Genomic DNA, 20464 nt, shown 5'->3' with positions numbered 1-20464 from the left:
CCAGACTGCTTATTCATAATTCAAGCTGTATTTGAAGCCACCTACTCGAGTGCCTCCTCTTGCTTGTGCTGCTACAGGTGAGAGAGAGGACAGAGCAGAGGCAGCTGAAGATGGAACCTGTTCATGTCCAAGCAGGAGGCTGCCAAGAAAGCATTGACATTAGTCTGGAGGAAGACACACAATCTGCACATCTTTCAGGAGGCTGAGCAGCACTACAGAGTAAGTGCCTACGGCACAGGGCTGTTGATCGTGGTCAATCGTGAGTTCTTTGTTTGCTCGCTGAGAAGCTGGCTTTGAATCTTTTTTATGATCAGTATAAGTAGAGAAGTATCTTAGATGAGGCCAAAATTCCTTCACTGTATCATGCTCAAAGCAGCATTTTTTTTCACAGGAGTGCTGCAATTTGTGCATGTGTGTGTGTGTAGGGGGGTGTTGCTGAGGTATTACAGACCCCAGCGAGAAGGGGAACTAAATCACAAATAAAAGATGTCTCCTCCGACATTTCCATAAGAAACAGTAACTCTACATCTCCTGCCTCCTCAAATTTATAACATTCCAGACAAGTGCTGCTTCTTAAATCAGCTGAACATACAATAAAATTAGCTGTCCAGGAAAGCTAATAAAGGAATGGACAATAAGCAGAGTGGAATTAGTAACAAGGATGAAGCAAAAGCTGATGAAATAAGTAACATTATGGTGAAAGCTAACAGAAATTTGTTCCTCTATTGCTGTGTTCTTTTAGCCCACAGGTGAAAAAAACCTAAGCACAGTCATTATGAAAAACGACTGGAAAATACTTCAGTAAATTTAGACATGTCAGTAAATGAGTATTTTTTTATTCCACGGTAATTCAAAAATTTGTTCTGATGCTATGCAGATTATCAGCAGCATTAAGGCAGCTATGAATTATAACTGAACTGAAATCACTACAAAAAAAGCACACATGCTTTAAAACAGTACATTTGTTGCTCATAATTTACATTTCAAATGCGAGAGCAGAAGAGGTGTATTTATTTTGCAAGAGCAGACCCACAAAACCTGTCATGTATTTCTCAGGATGGATTAAAAAACTCACACGATGCCACCGCAGGAAATAAAAGCCATGTCAGAAATCCAGCATTCAAAAACTTATGGCAAATAGAGCAGCATCTCCCAAGCTTTCTGAACTGCTGGAAAAGCTCAGTAAAATCTCTCCACACCTGAAGCCTAGTTAACTCTGAGAAAGGAGCAGAAGGAAGTCCCTGTCCATGTCCAGCTACAAATTCCTGACCCTGCACAGGGTGAGGGGCATCTTTGAGCTACGGCAGAAAGAAAACGAGCCGGGATCCTGCAGATGCTTTGGATGAAGTCTCTGGAACAGCCCTAGCAAGGGACCATCTGAGCCGCATCTGGATCTCACTGTCCCAGGAATTTTCATTTTCAATACCTCCCAACCCCGCCAGTTTCAGCCAGGAACAGGACACTGCCCCATGGCCCGTACAGAACTTTCACTATCAACGTTAGTAAATAGACTGCTTTGTTTCATTAAGCCTTGAGCCAGGGCAAGTTTAGTGGAACACAAGATGTGCAAATCCTATCGTGAGGCCTCTGCCTGAAAACTTCACTGCAGCGAGTATTTTTCCTGAGACGTGACGAATAACAAAAAATGTTACATGGAGAAAAAAAAAAAAAAAAAGGATTATTTTTCCCTAACCTAATTTTCCTGAATCCACAGTGACTTTTGAAATTTATTTCTTCCAAATTATAAAATATTAAATAAAAAAAATATGCAAAAAGCCAAATGTCACACACCCCATGGTCTTCCTAGGAATTCAAAATCAGCTGGTAGCCTTCACTTCTCATACCTCCTTACTAAAAAAGCACTAGGGAATTGCTGACAGGGTTCAGCATTGTGCAGAATATTAAATATCTTTTTTGCAATACCCTGGTGACTCTTGAGTCTGTCTCCTACAGCACCATATGTACAGCTGTGTTGGAAAGAGGAAGCTATTAAATATATTAAAAAGTAGAAATATTACCAATAGACACTTCATCAAATAACTGGATCTCATTCATCCCCAAACAAAGCAAGAAATGTTAAGGTTACATCAACATAAGAAAATAACTCTGGATTTAATAACAGCACAAGCCTGTTGAACATATTTGAAAGTAAAAACATTGCTTAATAAAACAGATTAGTGTTTCTGAAACAATGAATATAGCTTTCAACCACCAGAAAACTTTGTTACCAAAGGCACTGGATGTGGTCGTGAAAGGCACTGGGTGTCTCAGTTCCCACACCACAGTCACAGCTACAAAGCCTTCAGGTCCACGTATATTACCCTCAGTTTACTGCCAACACAGGACTGGCAATATTTTGTATCAAAAAAAGGAATTAATAAAAGGGAAACAAAAAAGAGTGCTTTGTTTGAGATCACATTTGCAAACACGTTCCTCTGAGTTTGCCCTCCTGCACACCCGTCCCAGTCCTGCACCCACATCTCCAAGTAACGCTTAGAGGCGACAGCAGCAGCACAAGCACACAGCCACGAAAGCTTTCATAAACATCTACACACGAAAACTTCCAAAAACAGCTACACACTTAAGGACTCGGAGTCACTGCTTTTTCAAAAGTGAGTTTCAGAAAGGACATTTTTGAGGTTTCTGAGCACCTAAAGACACCAACGGGAAAACTGGACTTTCAGTGGCTCCCTCCTCGTAAGAATTTCAATCGGCTTTAAGAGAGTGCACCCTGCCAAAAATGCCACAAGCCGCACTTTTACACTTACATAAGACTTTTACAAGTACGGCTGTTGGGCTCTGGAAGCCTAACACCCATCAACTTTTAATAAGATTTGCAATCTTAAATGCCCAAGTAACTCCTGAAGAAAGGAGCTGGGCTGTTGGTAAGAGCTCCCCACAGGCCCCCACGTTGTGCAGCCCAGACCGTGGGCAAGGCGCAGGATTCCCCGGCGATTTCAGCTCTGGGGGGAACTGCCTCATTCACAGAGCACCACTCTGTGAGAGAGTTCCTCTCTCACACTTAGAAAGAAAAAATAAAGAACACCGATGAAGCCCTGCTAAGCATAGCTTCAGGTATAAGTAGAGCAGAGATCTGAATGTTTAACTATCACAAGGACTGTGTTAATTACTCCACTTAAAAATTTCTGGAATAGTTTTGCAAGTCTCCAATCCTATTTTTGCTAAAACTGGTTCAAGAGCCTATGGTTCTTTTTCTAGGTTTTGTTACTCACAGTAACACATGAATAATTACATATTTTCCTCCAATTTCTGAAAATATATTGCTACCTATAGCCTTTACATTTAGTAGCATTCCTTCCTCGTTCACTCCCCTTTTTTTCTGTAGAGCATCTAGGTGTTGCAACTAAGGCAGTCGCCTACTAACTTGCAAGATAATTACAACTAATGACTAAAGAATTTTTAAGATGCATGTCTAAAGAGCACTGAAACTTCTTGAATCAAGTGTAAATAGAAATTAAGGCCCTGAGGTACAGGCATTACCATGTATTGCATCAAGGTAACTGTTTTGTCCCTAAAATGGTAAGCAATTAAAAAGCACAATACTCCAAACAATGAAGTCACGGGATATTCAGCATGGGCCTCTTCTTTCCCATTACATGGTTTGTGAACACCCTGTTTTGCTAAATATGTAGTTTACAAATGCAAACAAACAAACACCAGGGCAAAGCCAGCTTTGACTTGTCTCTGCTGCTCCTTCAACCTCGGCCACTGCACAGAAGCAGGACCAGGGTTTGAGGTGGTTTCTGCAGAAGCAGTTGTCTGATGAACAAGACCTGGATGGCGCTGCTGTATGGATTTCCACCTTTCCCTCTTCCTGGAAGTTCACAGCCCAGCAGGCAGTGCCAGACAAGTGCTGCCAGTCTTTTAGTCACTTTGATGCAGAGTCCAGCACCTCACCGCAGACCCACCACCACTGTGAGCACCAGAACTGAACAGATGAGATTCTTCTACTCTACTGAAGGTACACTGGAGAAGGAAAAGCACCTGGAGCAGAACTTCTTAATCCCTGTTAGAAAGATCTGTCAGTCCATACATCACTGCCTACACAGACCTCGCCTGGAGGTCTCCATGAGTTCCTAGACAACTTCTGTGGGACAAGCTTAACTAAAACAAACCCAAACTGTGCAGTTCTAGCCATGCCTGCAGGACACTCATACCCACAGTTTATCCCCACACACTTTGGAGGATAAATTACACAGGTACCAGACATCTTTGTGCAACTGTGTCCTAATTAGGAATTATAACAACTTTCCCATTTAGCTGAAAAACCCAGAGAATTAGATAAGTTTACAGATCAGCTTAATAAACTACGATGCTTTTTTAAAACAAATCTTTTTTTTTTCCATTCCAGTACCTGAATTTGCTGGCAAACAGCAAGTTTATTTGACAAAGGCTTGTGCAGGTAGTGATGGAAGCTACCATAACAGCTGATATTTCTCTTTTGTCTTCTCTGTTGAGGCCTGCTGTACAGTGCAGCCTGCACAATCATGGCTTAAGAATAATCAGGATCAGTAAAGCACTGCACTGTTGTGGTAAGACTTCATTAAGTCACAGTTCATTGACCACTAAAACATAAATATAAAATATTTATAAAGACGCTTGGTTGCAGCAACTGAAGGAAAACAATTTTAAAGAGAACGACACCAGGCTTCGAGGGCATCTGTGTCTCATGCATGGCCCAAACTGAGGTAGGAGTTCAATGGGGACATGGCCCTGTGCAGAACAAAGAAAAATCCTTAGAAAAACAGACTGTGATGAGTTCACGTAACACACAAGAATTTGTCGAAAAAGTTAATGTTATTGACGCTCCTTCCCTGTGCAAGGAAACCGCTGTGATTACAGTAAACTTCTCTGGAAGAGGTCAGGCCACCATGACATAACTGTGTACGTTAAGGGGTTTGACCACAGCGCTGAAGGCAGAACTGTTCTGATTTAATTTCAAAGTACATTGATAGTAAAGCTACCATATCCCACTCTCCCCAACTGTACAAGGCATACAAATTACAATGAAAGCAAGCCAACCATCACTTACTCTGTTTTCCGCCTTTGCTTGTCTTCAAATATATCATTCAGGCTTATGGTCACCTGTCCCAAAAACCTGTCCAGCCCCACCAGCGACCTGTGCATGACAATCAGGTACAGGATGTATTTTTCTGGATTCTCCTGCATGAGTAATCCAGGGAGCTCGAAGGAGGCCTCTTCCTTCCAGACGGGATCCAGGGTCTTCTCCGCCACCGAGGTGGAGTACTTCTCCTTGCCCAGCTGGATGATGGTGTAGGCATCGTTACTGCCATTTTTACCCTTCGGCTTCAGACCTTTGGCTTGAAGGACCGTAACTTGCACGTGAGTTGGGAACCACTTCTGGGCTTGCTCTGCCAGCATCATCTTTGCGGATCGCAGCGGCAACAGCGAGCGCAGGGTCCGCCAGCCCTCCGGGGGCCGCCTAAGGGCCCTTAGGGCGCACACACCTGTCGGGGGCCCGGCCGGTGCCCGCCCTAGCGCCGCGGGCCGCGGGTGCGGGTGCCCATCCCGCGGGTGCCCGCCGTGCCCCGCAGCCCCCGCCGCGGCCCCATGGCCGGGGGTGCCCCCGCAGCGCCGGCGCCGCTCCCGGCCCGCCCTGCCCGCCGGCCCGGCCCGCTCTGCCCGCAGGGCATCCCCCGGCCGCGGCCGCTCCCCGTGCCCGGCGGGGCTCGCTGCCGGCGGGGCTCTGGGCCGGGCTGCCCTCCCTCCTGCCCGTCCGTGGCTCAGCCGCTCGCCGCGCTGCCCCCCCGCCGCCGCCCGGCCTGACGGGCCGGCTCCGCCGCTTCCGCCTTCCCCATGCTGCCGGCGGCGGTCGGAGGGCAGAGGGCAGGGTTCGCCCCCTCCCTCCCTCCCTCCCTCCGCTCCGCTCCGCTCCTCGCCGGGCACCGGGCACCGAGCACCGAGCACCGCCCGGGGCAGGGCAGAGCCGCGCCGGGCCGGGCCGGGCCGGGCTCCCCGGGCCGCAGGGAGCGCTGGGCTCACGGGGCCCTCCCGGCTCACAGCCCCGGCCCGGTAATTAATTCATCGCTATTTCTGTTTCTGGAGCGGGCGGGGATCCTGCAGGAGCGGTGCAGAGGAGGCAGCCGGAGTGAAGACACCGGTGTTTGTTATTAGCTAATACCGGCGGCCCGGGGCGGCCATGGGCTGGGGACCCTCCTGAGCCCGTCCTGCTCCGGGAACCGCTTCGTTTGCCACCCCATCCACCCACCCTGGCAATTCTGGTGGATTGCAGTGAGAAAGTGAAAGTAATAAAATGCAAAAATATATTAGTGAAGGTTAATGTAAAATACAATAATAGAAGATAAATAGATAATAAAATACAGCAATAAAAGGTAAAAAAATACGATAAAAGATGTTTTGGGAACACGTAATTTTTTTGAGGGAGACCATGGAGACTGTGTGTTTACGTGCTCATCTGAAAGTGGAGTCACTGATATTAACGTTGTTTCTACCAAAAAAACCCCCAAACAAACAAAACCCCCAAAACAAACAAAACCCAAACAAACAAACAAAACCCAAACCAAAACATAAAACAAAAACAAACAAACAACCAAATATAAAAGAGCATTAGGGTTGCAAGGCTGTGTATCCCACCCTGCAAACCATAACAAGAAGGGAAATCAGATAATCTGCCACCCCTCGCTCATGAGTCCCCAGCTCATAGGTTAGTGAGCAACAAAAAGCTTGGAAGACCACCTTGTACTGCTGAGACCTACAGGAAATTAAACAGTTAAAGCTGAAGGCGATTAGAGAGGGTAAAGTGTGATGCTGCCCATGGTTCTTGACAGTGAGCGAGTTATTGTCCGAGGTCAGAAAAAGTAGGGGATCACCAGTCAACACACAGTCATCCCCCTGGGTACCAGCTTATGGTACCCTCTGTACACAGTTTCAATAACTACTTCACTGACCCTCAGATTTTGACTGGGAATGATAGCTGTGCCCGCTGTGAGTCCTAACACAGTGCTGGCAATTCTCTTCCGTGCTGATTTTTGTTGATATTGGAAAAGAGATGGTCCAGTTGGAAATAGAAAATTCAGAACATGTCTTGGGGCCGTATTTAGACAAAAACATGTAAATGGATTATCTGGGGTAGTCATTTCTGAAAGGGTTATAAATGCTATGGTCATCTGCCTTGGTTTGTAATGCTGATTGTCAATTAAGGCAGCACATCAGTTCTCTGGGGTAAATCACCATCCTCCTCACCTGAAAACCCCTTCCTGTACTCTGCGGCTGCCACTCTCCCACATCCTCCAGTGTCTTTCCCAAATGTTTCACTGCAAAGCTTCCAGGGCGAGCTGCTGTGCTTGGGAAGAGAGTAGCAGCATTTCAGGGTGGAAGAGCCAGAAGGGATTATGGTGACAGTGCTCTGCAGGAGACCTAAACCATGAGGGAAAGCCACAGGGTTCTTGTTGGAAACCAGAGAGACATGAGTACATCAGAATATTTCTTAAATGAATTTTACCACATACAAGTTCTGTTTTAATACAGTATTCTTCGTTGCACTAAATAGAAACCAAGCATGATGCACTCATCAAACCAAAACAAGAAATGAATTTTAGGTACGCAGAATGTACTTATTTAATCAGAAATTTAAGTCGAACATCATGTCTTGCATGCTGTGTCTTAGGAAAAGTTTTATGAGTTTTTATAACAGGCAGGATTTATGCTTTATTAGTGTTGTCTAATTTCTTACGATTCCTAAACAGGAGCTGACTGCAATACATATGCAGGCAGCTGAAGAGGGGAAGGTGGAAGAGCTTTTGCACCTCTGCAGACAATATGTCAATACAATACCCAATCTTCCTTTGCTGCTTTCAAAAATAAACAGATTAATAGTTCCCTACCCCTTATGTGCAATCTGGCATGTGAGAAGAGGAACGTGGAGCCTTTCTCATGCCTCTCCTCTCTGCTCAGCTGGTGCAGGAGGCACTGGGGAGATGCCCTCTCAACTCCTCCACCGCTGTGCTTCATAAAAAATTCTGCCCAAAGGTGCACCAGATATATTTTACTCCCTCTTATTTCCCTCCAGGGTCAAGCTGTAAGCTGGCCTTTTGATTTTGTCCTCTTTAGAATAGAGTAATTGTCATCTTCTGGAATGAAACATGCAATATAAATGAGAAAATATCTTGGAGAAATAATGATATCTCCAGCAACACAGTGTCCCCTGGCACTATGTCAGAGCATTAATCCAGAAATGACTCAGACTCCCATTTACTAAGCCACCACCACTGCTCAGTGCCTGTATGCACTGTAGGTTTTGCTCATCACTGTCCATGATTTAGGGAATATCACATTAGAAAATCCATTTTCATTTCTCTGCACCATTTTGGATACAAGACTGCACCATTCCTTCAGTACACCATAGATATCCACTGTTGTTCTGCAATAATAATCTTTTAAACTCACTCTTATTGCTGTATCGTGTTTTCTGTCCAAGTCCACTCACTCTGGGGATGTCCTGTCATGAATTTTCTAGTCCTTGGTTTCTTCTAGAGGATTTTGAGCTCAAAACATTACATTTGGAGTTTGCACTTGCGTATCTCCCTTGAATGCTCCATTGTGGTAAAAAGGATTTCTCCCTGTGGGTGGTTGGCAGCTCCTGGATTGTTCTCTGCCTTTGTCCCTCTTCTTTGTTCTGCTACTACCTGGAGAAAGCCAGGTGAGAAAAGCAAGCCCAGAATTCCTGCTGATGAAGAGAAAGCTGGAGTTTCCAGCCTAGGAAAATTGTTTCTGCATTTCTGATTTGCAATAACTGTCCTATGCTGCTGGTGGCTACTCCAGCACCCCATCTACTTACCTACTTGTAGGTAATGATGAGAGTGGGTTTAAAAAATGATTGTTTATTGCAGAACAGTGGATATTTATGGTATGTCTATGGTGTATGTTTGATATGAAGCCTTAAACCCCGTGTGTGCTGTTGATCTCTATTACATGTTCTTCCAGTCAATTCTGACCCAGGGAATCAACATTGTTTTTAAAAGAGGGAATTCCAAGAATTATGGTGGATTTTTTTCAATTTCAGTAACTTGTAATAACCTCTCAGTTCTCCCTCCTGAGCACCCAGTACATCTGATAGGCCTTGATACTCTGCCTGCCCTTACGAAAGAAAATGCAAGAAAATATTTTTGTTCCACATTCTGCTTCTCACTTCCAGTTGTGTCCTTGCTAAAGAGGATCAGAGCAGTTGTTCTTTCAGTGGCAAACTCTAGCAGATAATTTCGTGATTTAATTCCTCCCTGATTTCTGTTTATTAAGTAGGAAACATTTTGTTATTTTTTTTTTTTCTAAACGAAAATGCTATCTCTTCTTTGAAATTATTTGCTGAATAATTCTTTGTTGGCAGATCTCGGGCGATGTGTTTGCTTTGAACGTTACATCGTTGCGAGGAACAGGCTGGTTTTGTCTAGACATGTGAGAAACTTCTGCTTTCTGCCTTGCTGACTAACTTTCAGTAGCTGTTGCAACTGTCCAGGCTGCATGTTTTCCAGAAAGACCATTTTTGACACTGCACGTTGTTGCCTGCTAGCATTATCTCAGCTGTTGTTATTTTTTCAATTAGTGATTTCTTCAGGAATTCACCAGAATTAATTGACTGCAGAAATCAAATAGCTGGGCTCAAACCCACCACTGTGAATTAGGAGGTTTTTCCCAAGCTACTGTTTTTGTCTACTCTCTTGGTTGGAGAGACATTCATTAAGCAGGAAGCATTTGGATGTAAAAAGCTAGATTAATATTCATTAAATTTGTGATCGGAACCCAAGTTTTGCATCTCAGAATGTTCAAGGTTTTCTGAGGCTGGGTGAGTTAGGCCACTGTCCTGCTCTGGGGGCTTCCTTTTACCTTTCACATTCACTCTTATGCAACATCTCTTCACTCTTCACCTGCCTTTCTTGCATTACTGCAGTGAACAGGGTCATACAAGGAACAGCAAAGGAAATATGTCTTTGAAGAGCAGAGTGGGGGCTTGAAATCAGGCAAACACCCAGAGAATTATCCATTGTTCTGATAGACATCCAGTGCTTTTCAAGAGGAAACCTGGAGTCAAAGATATGGGAGTGCTGGGTGCAGTATCAGACTTCAAATAAATGCCAGGTACCACTAAGAGTGTTGGAAGCATCATCTTTTTTGTTCACTTTTAGCTGAACGTGTTTCACAGCCTTTCAACACTCTCATCCATTGTGAAGTTCAAAGAGGCTTAAATGCTGTAAAACAGTCATCAAATGCTATAATTAAACTTGCCAGTCATCCAGATTTGACCCAAACTGCCTGTGTCTCAAGATGTTAGTCAGCTGTCTGGGGGAGATTTCAATTCCATCTTTTCAGAACATGAAAACACCTAGTTCTCAGCATCATTTGCACAAATTGCAAGCAGGCAAATCCTTGTGCTCTTCTGTCCAAGCCTCCCCCTCGTGCAGAGTCCCTGAGCACCTCTAACCTGCCGTGGTCATACCTCAGCCCCTGAAAGGCCATTACCCTGCCCTGCACCTGCAGGATCCAGGCTCTTCAGCAATACCAGTCAGCTCTTCAAAACTAACCCCTAAGGGCTAGATTCAGATTTACCCTTGGCTCTCCTAAAACTGCGTGGAAACCTCCAGGTTGACCCACAGGGAAGTACCTGTCCAAAAATCACAGAAACACAAACTGGGGCTCAAACTGGAGAGTTACACTGAAGTGTAAATTGGCTTTATGGCATCTGTTTTTAGACTTAAATAGGCACATTCTCTTCTTGTTTTCGGACACATCCAATGCTTGAAGATCACAAATAATTTTTATGCATTGGAAATGGACATAATAATATAGTGAGAGTTGAGGATAACTTTGTCATCTCTGCAGAGAATGATGGTTTTTTGTGCTTGACAGAACCTAAGAGACATTAACAATAGAAACAAACATTTTCAAAATTTTGACCTTCTTTCTGGTTCCCTGATGAACCAGGAGGGATAAAAATAGAGATTTTTATCAGTGTCTAAGGCTTCTTCAGAGGTATTTTTTTCTGGGTTTAAATAACTCCTGAATTTATTCTCTAGATCATTTATTCTTTATGGGGTCTCCAGGGATCTCAGAGACCATTACCTCACAAATTCTCCAAAGTTATCAACTCACTCAAGGAGAATCTCAGCAAATACCAGAAAATTATGTCCTAAAAGAAGTTCTTTCAGTGGAAGTTCTGAACTTCTCTGCTGGTTCTCCCTCTCTGGGACCTCCAAGGGCTTTACAGGACCTACATATTCAACATCAGTAGGCTGTGAGGACAGACAAAAGGGAATTATTTTTAAAAAGATTAAATTGTTATATTTATATCATTTGTTTATGTAATAAGTTAGCAGCAAGGGGGTAAAATACCTACCCCCTTTCCAGCACAGTGTACGCCTTTAAATGAGCCACAAGTCCTCGCTGAGGTTGGGTCTTCTTAACTAAAACAACACACTTAAACTTCCTGCTCATTCCCAAGACTTTTTCCCAGGCATAGCTGCCCCCAGAATTTATTCCCAGGGATTTTTCTTCTACCAGAGGACTACCCCGTGTCTCTTCTGTTGTTGAAGGGTCTAATGGAATCCACCTGCAGCACTGAGCCAGCCGTGATTAATCTACAGTGAACTGCAGGGTCTCAACACCTCCTGCCTGTCTGTAACAAAACTCTTCTTCCCTGATGATGCAGAGAAAAACACCAACTAACCAATTCAATAACATAAAGTAAAATATTTAATGAATGAAGGGAGAAGGATTGATGTGTTTGTTAAACTTAAAATTAACATGTCTCCTTTCAAACCCTGATGAACCAAGACGTGGATTTTCTAACTCTTCACCCCACATTGCAAAGCTGATATAAAGCCCCCAGAACAATATCTGGTATTTTGGCAGAATTTTTTTCTCTTCCCAAGTTGATGAATAATTTGGATTTTTATACCATATTTGCCTCCTAGCAATATAAATTTGAATTTGGCTTCATCAAGGTCTTAAGATAAATATGTGATTAGTGAAGGAATCTAAATTAAATCGCTGCAGTTAAGTTTTATGTGTGTTAAATGTATGTACTCCAAAAACTCTTCTCCAATGTTAAACCCCTCCTTTCTTTGAAGTGTGGTTTATTCTTAGAAAACTCAAGCTGCTCCTAGAATTCTGCTCCCAGTAAGAGACAAATTGGATAAAAACAACTTCTTGAGAGGAGAGAGCTTGCAGAGCAAGTAGACATGAAGTGCTGCTTGACAGCCTTCTATGGCCTTTTGGTAAGAATTATCCAGTAACTAGTAATATAGCAGATAGAATTTCACTTTTCCAAAATATCTGTAGTGCATCTTCTTCCCAGCACCATAAGTTGGAAGGATTGTGAGGGCTATGGGAATACTGCAGATTTATTTTGGCACTGCCTAGTGCTTCAAGCGTCCTGGAAATCAGCACTGGATATGTTCTCATACTCTGGATGTAAATTAGCCATATGTGCATTAGAGTCATTATTTACAGATTGAATTGTGCAACTAACTATACTTAGGGCCTTAGATAAATTATTTCTATGTTGGGTCCAATTTTTGCTGTCATTTACAGTAATCTAAATCTAGGATCACTCCACTGCAGACAGTGGGGTAATTACTTTGAATTTTCTCCAGTGTGACAGAGAGCAGAATTTAGTCTCTGATTCTTATTTGCAGCTCTGAAGGCCTTTCCCCTACACTAGTAAATTACTGAGGCTTTTCTGCCACTTTGTCCACTCTTGCTTTAGAATTGTGCTCATAAAGTGCACGTGCTCATGAAAGCAGGGCGAGGCGGTCAGACCTGGGTGGGTTTGGAGTCTGAGTAAATAAAAATGACAACAGTTACCTGGTGTCACAACCTCTTTTTGCTTTGTTTTTCATGCTCCTTTGTCTTTGCTTACAAAAGTTTTTAAGCCTCGCTAAAAAGGTCAACACTGACAGTGTTAAAATGTAGACATCACCCTCTGAGCTTCTTCACTCACCGTTTCAAATGGCCCTGGTGTTAAAAAAAGGGATTTGTCCTTACCTTGGGGTATCCCCTGTATCTTCATGGCTTAAACCAATGTCCCTCCCTCTTTTTCCATTGATGTTTGACAGCATTGTCTATCTAACCGTGAAAAAGCAGTAAATTACAGTAAAAGCTCTCATCTGCTAGCAAATTAAGAAATCAGAGATGGAGCATACTAGCCTCGGTAGAAAAATAGAAACCATGCTAACACACCAGCAACTGTTCTCTAGAAACGCTCTTGCTGATGTTGGGGTGAATGGGATTGTCCATGTAAGAGCACAGATGTCTCCTCATCCACAGCATGTGATATTAAGGCATACCAGTGCTGGATGCAGCTTCGGAGCTGCGGTTCAAAAGCTCATGTTAGAGGAGCACACTGGGGTACTGGTTATATCTTTTTCAACTCAGTATTTCTAATGAGAAGAAGATGTCTGAATGTATTTTCTGTAAGTCATAATCATTTGAAAAAATGCATTAGCAGGCACAGGTCTCACAAGTGATTTTAAATCATCTCCATATTTTGTTTTCCTTCAGCTTGTCCTTTGTTTCTTCGCTGCTGCTCAATCTGATTTTTTCTCTCCCCCTGTTACTGGAACAGCATGTCCACTTTCATTTCCAGTGATAGAAAAGGCTGTGTGATTGAATGCTTCACTTTGGCAATCAGATATTCTTACTATTTATTTATTTAAAGGTTTTTTGTGCAGTGTCCTGCCACTACCTGAGCCCTTCCATTGCTAGTGACAATATCAGGATATCACAGAAATCAATAATTGCACCATTGCTGAGTTTGAGCTGCATGGTAATGCCTGGAGAGTGCTGACCAAACAGGCACAAGAGTAACATTGCTGTGCAAATAACCTTTACTCAGCAAAACTCACAGGCAGTTGTAGGTACCAACTTAACTATCACCCCAGCCAAGACACAACTTCTTGGGGTCACCACTGGAATTACTTAAATTGCAGAAACAGAGATTCACTTCAACATTTAAGTATCCAGTATATGTTCCCAAAGAAGACAATATTTCAGACTTTTCTATTCAGTAGCAAGTCTGAAATTTTAAGTGTTCGTGAGAAATAGAGGAGGTAAAGAGGTTGAATTCCCAGATACCAGTGTTGGTGTGAAGGCAGGACTGCTCAGGTAGGTCTTACTGTGGTTCATGTACCAACGTGGATTTTGCCAGTCAGCTCAGCTGAATCAGACCTGCCCCAGCACATCCACGGCCATAGGGATGCCCATGACTAACATCTTTCCCTGGCTGGGATGCCTTGCCTGGAAACCTGCACCCAGCCCAGTTCACAGCTCTCCCTGTGTCCAAGAGCCTCCAGTCTTGACTGAAAAGCTTCTGGGGTGAGGAACCCACAATCCTTTTGTAGAAGTTTTCCTGATGACTAATTAACCTCACTGTTAATAATTCTATCTTCTTTATCTATTGTCAGAACTTGACCATTTCCAGCTTCTCTGTCTTGATTAATTTTTATATGTTGAATTACAGAGCCATTACAGATCTGCTGCACGTGTAGGTATTAATGTATCGATCAAGTCTCTTAAGCTTTCTTGATAAAGTAAACAGATTAGGTTGCAAACATCTACCCCTAAAAGGCAGATACTCCAGATCTTGAAATCATTCTTTTCTGATCTATTTTCAATTTTCCATGGCTTCTTTGAAGTGTGAACACCAAGACTAGTCATGATATTCCAGTAGTTTTCCCACCAGCTCACACACAGCTGTAGTTCTTGTGCCAGAATCCCCGGCCCAGTAATTCTGCTGCTAGCTTAGGTTTAGGAAATTCAATCTAGGGTATTAAAAACTTGCTATATATTTTTTTCTGCATAATTGGAAAGCAGTGAGAGATCAAGCAAAGGATCAAATCTGGGAGGGAAAAAAATAAAAAAGTTTCAAATTCTCAAGTTAATTGTCCTGAAAAGTTTGGAGACATTTACTGCAGAGATACTCTCCCATAGAGCAATCAAGTGCTGGCTGTAAGTCTGTTTATGCTTTGGACACATCTGTATGGCAGCAGCATAAAGAGTGTGGCATGCTGTTTAATATCTGTCAGGCTTCTTTTTTAAACCACTTAATAAGCATGTATGTAAATTCTGCGCAATAAAAAAAGTTCTAACAACTAGAACAAGAATAACCTTTTATGTGGTGGCTCCCACCCTTAATCCCAGCTCCTACATGCCAGTTCCTCCCCCCACTTTCACATCCCCATTTCTTGACAGGTGCCAGGAGGTTTCAGAGTTTCCTTGTGGCTTCACCATGGGAACTGCCGTTCCACCAGGAATGAATCTGACCCGCTGAGCAATAAAGCTGAGGAGAAGCACTTACACCATAGCCAGGGTGGGGGATTGCTTATTTTTCTGTTGGCATGTTCTCCTCTGGCAATTTATTTTTTTTTTCGCCAGGGAGAGTTCCGTGTTCATTCGACCTTCCTCCAGCTTCACCTTGAGAAAGGAACAGGGCTTTGGAAAGTGTCGTTTTCCCAGGAACAGCTGCTGCTTTCAGCATCCAACAGTCTTTAAATCCATAGAAGGCTAGTTTATATGGACAGGGAAGCATTAAATGCTAGGAAATGAGGGTCTTTAGGTAACTATTCCAGATCTGCTATATTCTGCAGTTGCAGCAATTGGTGGTGTAGGTGGTGTTCTTTTACTGGCTTTTAATGAGACACATTTATTACTGCCTTGCGATAAACCAAAGTGAAGCCATAAAAGTGACTTTCATTGAACATTTGGTTGAGTTCTGCCTGGGTCTTATAAAGCTCCATTTGTTCGAGACTCCAGTTTTTGCTCTACGTGCCTGCCACCTTTTTGGTAGCAGCTGTTATCTCCTGTGGTGGTTGGATACAATAGGCTTGCCTTCCAGGACACAGCACGACCTTGGCTCACGGCTTGTGTGAAGGACAGGTGGGATCTGATCCTTCCTAATCTGCTAGATCAGCAGAGTATCCCAACTACTCGAATGACCAGGCAGAACATGGGTTTGAAACTGCTCGTGTTCATTTGTTAAAATTTCACAACAGTTGCAAACGGTGACTGTGCAGGTTGGTAACAGAACTGAAATCTTAAAAACGAATCTTTGTTCAGAGGACTGAAGACCTGATGACTTGAGAGATCTTTGATAGACCCAAACCTTCAGCCACAGCATGGTGATAAAAATAAATATGCTTTTTTTTTTTTTTTTTTTTTTAGGTCCAGCAGTGAATTTAGGGCTTATGCATTTTCTTCATCTACTGGGCTGGTTCACATTTCACTAAATATGAGTTCCAATACTGCAGCTAAACTCTCTGGAAAAATTGTTCAAGAAATGTTCTTAACAATTCACCTCCGTAAGTTAATACCTATTAAAACCTAAAAATGAATTAGATTTGGAATTTCCTGGATTCCTGTGTTTGTCATGCAAATTTTCAGTGCTGTTCTTTTTATGATAATATGAAATAAAGTAGTTTCTTATAGTAACATTGTAAATCATTTGCTTTCTATTACACGCAGCTGGTTTTGTTACAGTAATGATTTTGTATGGGTGCACACTGCAGTGCGTATGAAAGGCAAGGAAACATTCTCTTTCAGGGCTCACATGCAATTGATGTTTGTGCAAATGTAACCAGATAATGACAAAACAGTAATTTATTATAATATATTAACGAGGTTGGTTTTTTCTCTCCTCTCCCCAAACACACCTTCTCCTAAGCTGCCCTCCCCCCCTGCAGCAAATCCTTATTTTTCCTGTTTACAAACGCGCCTCCCCGCCCTTGCAGATGCAGATTACAGTTTTTCAGCTCACTAGAGATCCAGAACCAAAATCTAAACCAGCTGGTGTTTTTACGCGGGTGTCTTACTTTAGCTTACTCCAAAGAGCACGAGATGAACGGTAAGAATTAAATAAACCGCAAATTATTTTGGGGACTGTCTGGTTTGTATTAGAAGTAAACTTTTCACTGCTGGCTGTTGTTTCAAAACTATTGCCTCTATTTTTGATATTCATCCTTGGGATCTAACACAAACTGTGTCTTACTAGTTTAATCCATTGTTAGTCCGTGTTTAAATATCTTTTATTATAGTCATGTGCTATAAAATAGTTCTCACTGGAGTTTGCTGGCTCAAAGCCAGAGGGTAATGCTCCTTCAAGTGGCACAGCGCAGTATTAAAAGGACTTTTTTCCTTTGGTGTTGGTACTTACCAATTTCACACCTTGAAAAGAGCCTGACTACATCAAAATGTGATGTCTCTGCTTCGAGTGCAGGGACCAGAAAAATATTGTGGCACAAACCGAGAGCAAAGAAAACATTTCAGCTGTATCAACAGGGTATTTGTTTTGGTGCCTGATTAGCAATTTGTGTAATTCCTGGCTGGAGAGCCTAGAAATTATAGACATATGTTTTTCAGGCTTCTGTTTTTAAAAGTAAGTTTGTTTTTAACTTCCTGCAGCAGAATCACTTACAGGACTACAATGACCATTATTTAGCTCACAGTTAACATTAAATTAATTCATTTGTATTTAGAAAGATTTTTTTTTTTTCTCCTCTGAAATGATAACTGAGTGAAGGGTGTAACATCTCCAGTTCAGACTGACAGCAGTTTTGTTTCTCCTGGAGAGCCACAATCCTGCAAACACCATCAGTAAAGTGAATAAAGAATAATAGTGTTTAATGACGTGGACCTTCGATTCTGCAAGCATTTTGGCCAAAGCAGATTCCTTCCCTGATACGTTTCCAAACACTTCCAGGTATGGACCAGGTTCCATTGGGATGATCAAGGGCTAGGACAAAAAAATTGCTACCATTATTCATTGCTGTGGTCTGTACCAGCACCCTCATTCTAGGCTATTGTGACATCCAGTTCTGGTTTTTCTATTATTCCTGGGGAAAACATGCCCAGAAAGGAAGGAAAGGGACTGTTAGGAGCAGTTAACCTCTGCAGCTTCCAGGGAGAGCACTAACATTCAATATATGCCAAACACAGGCCCATTAGGTTGAATAATGAGTGAGCATATCTGAAACTTTGTACAAGACAAGATGAAAACAGATTGGGCAGGCTATTGTACCACACTTTATTACCTAGTGAAATGTAATTTGATCCATTTGCAGGAGGAAGAAGCAGAGATGCTTGTTTCAGAATTCAATTGTTCCAGAAAGATGTAAGTACCCCGGTGTTGTTATTTTTACATCGATTTTTATGAAACACGTGTAGTTACATTTTTACAAGGCAGTGGGTTCTCTTAACGATGTCAGCGAGACAGGCAGTGCAAATGTTAGGGGGCTGAGCACATTCCTCTGTCAAATGACAGGGGGCAAGAATATACAGTCTAACTTCAGTCTCAGAGAAGTAAAACCAGACACCAGACGAGCTGCAGTCAGCTTGGATCCTGGAGAGGTGACTTTCTGCTATCGCTTCATTCTTCCAGTCCCCGGGTGGGGATGTTTGATAAAGTGAATTTACAGACAAAAGCTTGAGCTAGTTTGACCACACAGTCTTTAGAGCTGGAATTTCAGCTCTGTGTGAACTCAGCTATCGGTTCCAAGGTGTGGTGTTCTCTGCTTTGACTTAGATCTGTGTTCTAGAGATTTTTACATTTTTTTTTTTAAATTTTGAAAGTGATAACGATTTTGAATTTTGATCCTGTATGCCTGAATTGGCAGCAGGCACGTTAGCAAAAGATTATGCCTGTATCTCTAAAAGGCAATCAGAGGATTTCATTAGCATAACTTCCTTTTCTTTTTTTTCTTTTTCCCCGAGAGCCTTTTTAGTTGAAATAAAAAAAAAAAAAAAGAAGAAAATATTGTCAGAGAAAGAAAAAAAAAATTGAGAAATGGCTCTGAACTTGGCTGTTACATAAATCACAGTAGAATTGCTGTTGAGCTGGGCCTTGTTGTATTTGGAAAAGCAGCCACTAAGCCAATATCAAATGAGACACATATATTTGGATACGAAATTCAGCTTGCTGCATACCTTTAGGACAGAAGAAGGAAAAAAACCCCCAAGCATCACACTCCATTATTGTTATGGAAATACTTAACATGAAACAACAGACTTTAAATAAATTAACCCAGGAAGCCAGACAGTAACCCAGGCATCTTAAACTGTTGCTTTGTATTGAAACGGTGTGTGCGAATGTACCTGCACACCACTGGTGCTTTTCTGTTGTGTTTCTCTTTCAGCATCAGAAGACACTCTAGTTTTCAGGAAGCCCTTCAGAGCATGTGGAAAGTATCACCAACTTCACAGATCTTGAAGCTGATTTGTTCACTTTTCTGTCTTGTTTTATTTTTCTTTTTTCCAACTGTGTTGACCCTTTTTTTGCTGTGCAGGCTCTCCAGACTCTCTAGTAGGCTAAACCTCTCCTCACAATATATTTCAGACTTTATGTAGTCCTGTCTTGTCTTTAAGAGGAAAGTCCCCATCTTAATTTCTTCTTCTTTCCTTTTATATAATTTGAATACTTTAAATGATGCCTTACATGTGTTACAAGAATATTCAATCCTGGACATAACAGGGAGGGACCTCAGCTGCAAAATTCAGGTTGTGATGCAGAGCCACAGACTGGAAGAGGAACATCCAAAGCAGGGCTTTGGTTCCCCCCATTCCCAGTGCACAGCATCTGTATGAAAAAAGGTTCCTTAAAGCTCTTTGAAATACATCTGAATGCATAAATAGATTCCAATGGTTTAAACGTGTTTGAAAATCCCAAATGCAGAGCAATTGTGGTGCATTATACCTATCACTTCCTCACTTTCTTTTTTTTTTTTTTTTCCAGTCTGCTTTTAAAGGAAGAAGCATCTGAAATCCATAAATTTTATTTCTTTATACTAATTTAAACACTACTGTAGATGCCATGAAAATATCCATACATTTAAAACCTAAAAACATAGCTGTATAGTATGTTTAAAGATTTATCATATTGGAATAGTAGATAGAGGCAGAAAAACCTGCAAATCATTATTTAAAAGTCTGTAGTCTTAATGAAGAACTTTACCTGTGGTGAAGTAGTAGTGCAGGTTTTTACCTCATTTGCACAAATATGTTAGCTGACTATGTAAGTTAAATCAAAGCTGGTTTGAACAAGCACATCTGTCCTACTTTTTATTATCTTTTTGTTTAGAAGATATGAACTGTTTTTGCACAAGAGCTGTTTTATTTGTCCTGTCCCCAGGAGCTGAGTGTTCTTGTGAACTGACCTTTCCAGAGTATTTCTGTATTTAGACTCTTCATCACAGCTATTGAAGTCAGGCATAAAAAACCCACTATTAACCTAAGAGGGATACAAAGATCTAAGTCTGCTAACTTGTGCCATCCAAGGATAAAAAATAAGTGTCTGAGGATGTCTTTCCCTTGTGTTTCCTGAGTGGAAGTGCTTGAGAGACAACAGAAAGGTGATATTACACCCTAGGGACAGATCTGGGGACACATGTCAAGCTGAATTAATCCTTTGCTCACACAATCATCT

General features: G+C 42.2%; 1 protein-coding gene across 1 annotated transcript in view; it reads right to left on the bottom strand.

Annotated features, from left to right (window-relative positions):
- Positions 1-5502, bottom strand: part of RAB11FIP2 (RAB11 family interacting protein 2) — a 28074-nt gene extending 22572 nt beyond the window's left edge. The window contains exon 1 of the mRNA XM_027897012.1: positions 5054-5502. Coding sequence (XP_027752813.1) covers positions 5054-5406 — 353 coding nt within the window. The 5' untranslated portion in view covers positions 5407-5502. The remainder of the gene's footprint in view (positions 1-5053) is intronic.
- Between the last annotated feature and the right edge of the window lie 14962 nt (positions 5503-20464).

This window comes from Empidonax traillii, unplaced genomic scaffold, assembly GCF_003031625.1.
Source record: "Empidonax traillii isolate 1590-97213 ecotype Southwest subspecies unplaced genomic scaffold, ASM303162v1 scaffold525:size621053, whole genome shotgun sequence".
Classification (NCBI taxonomy): domain Eukaryota; kingdom Metazoa; phylum Chordata; class Aves; order Passeriformes; family Tyrannidae; genus Empidonax; species Empidonax traillii.
The sequence above is the reverse complement of the archived record's forward strand: the minus strand, read 5'-3'. Positions and strand labels throughout refer to the sequence as shown.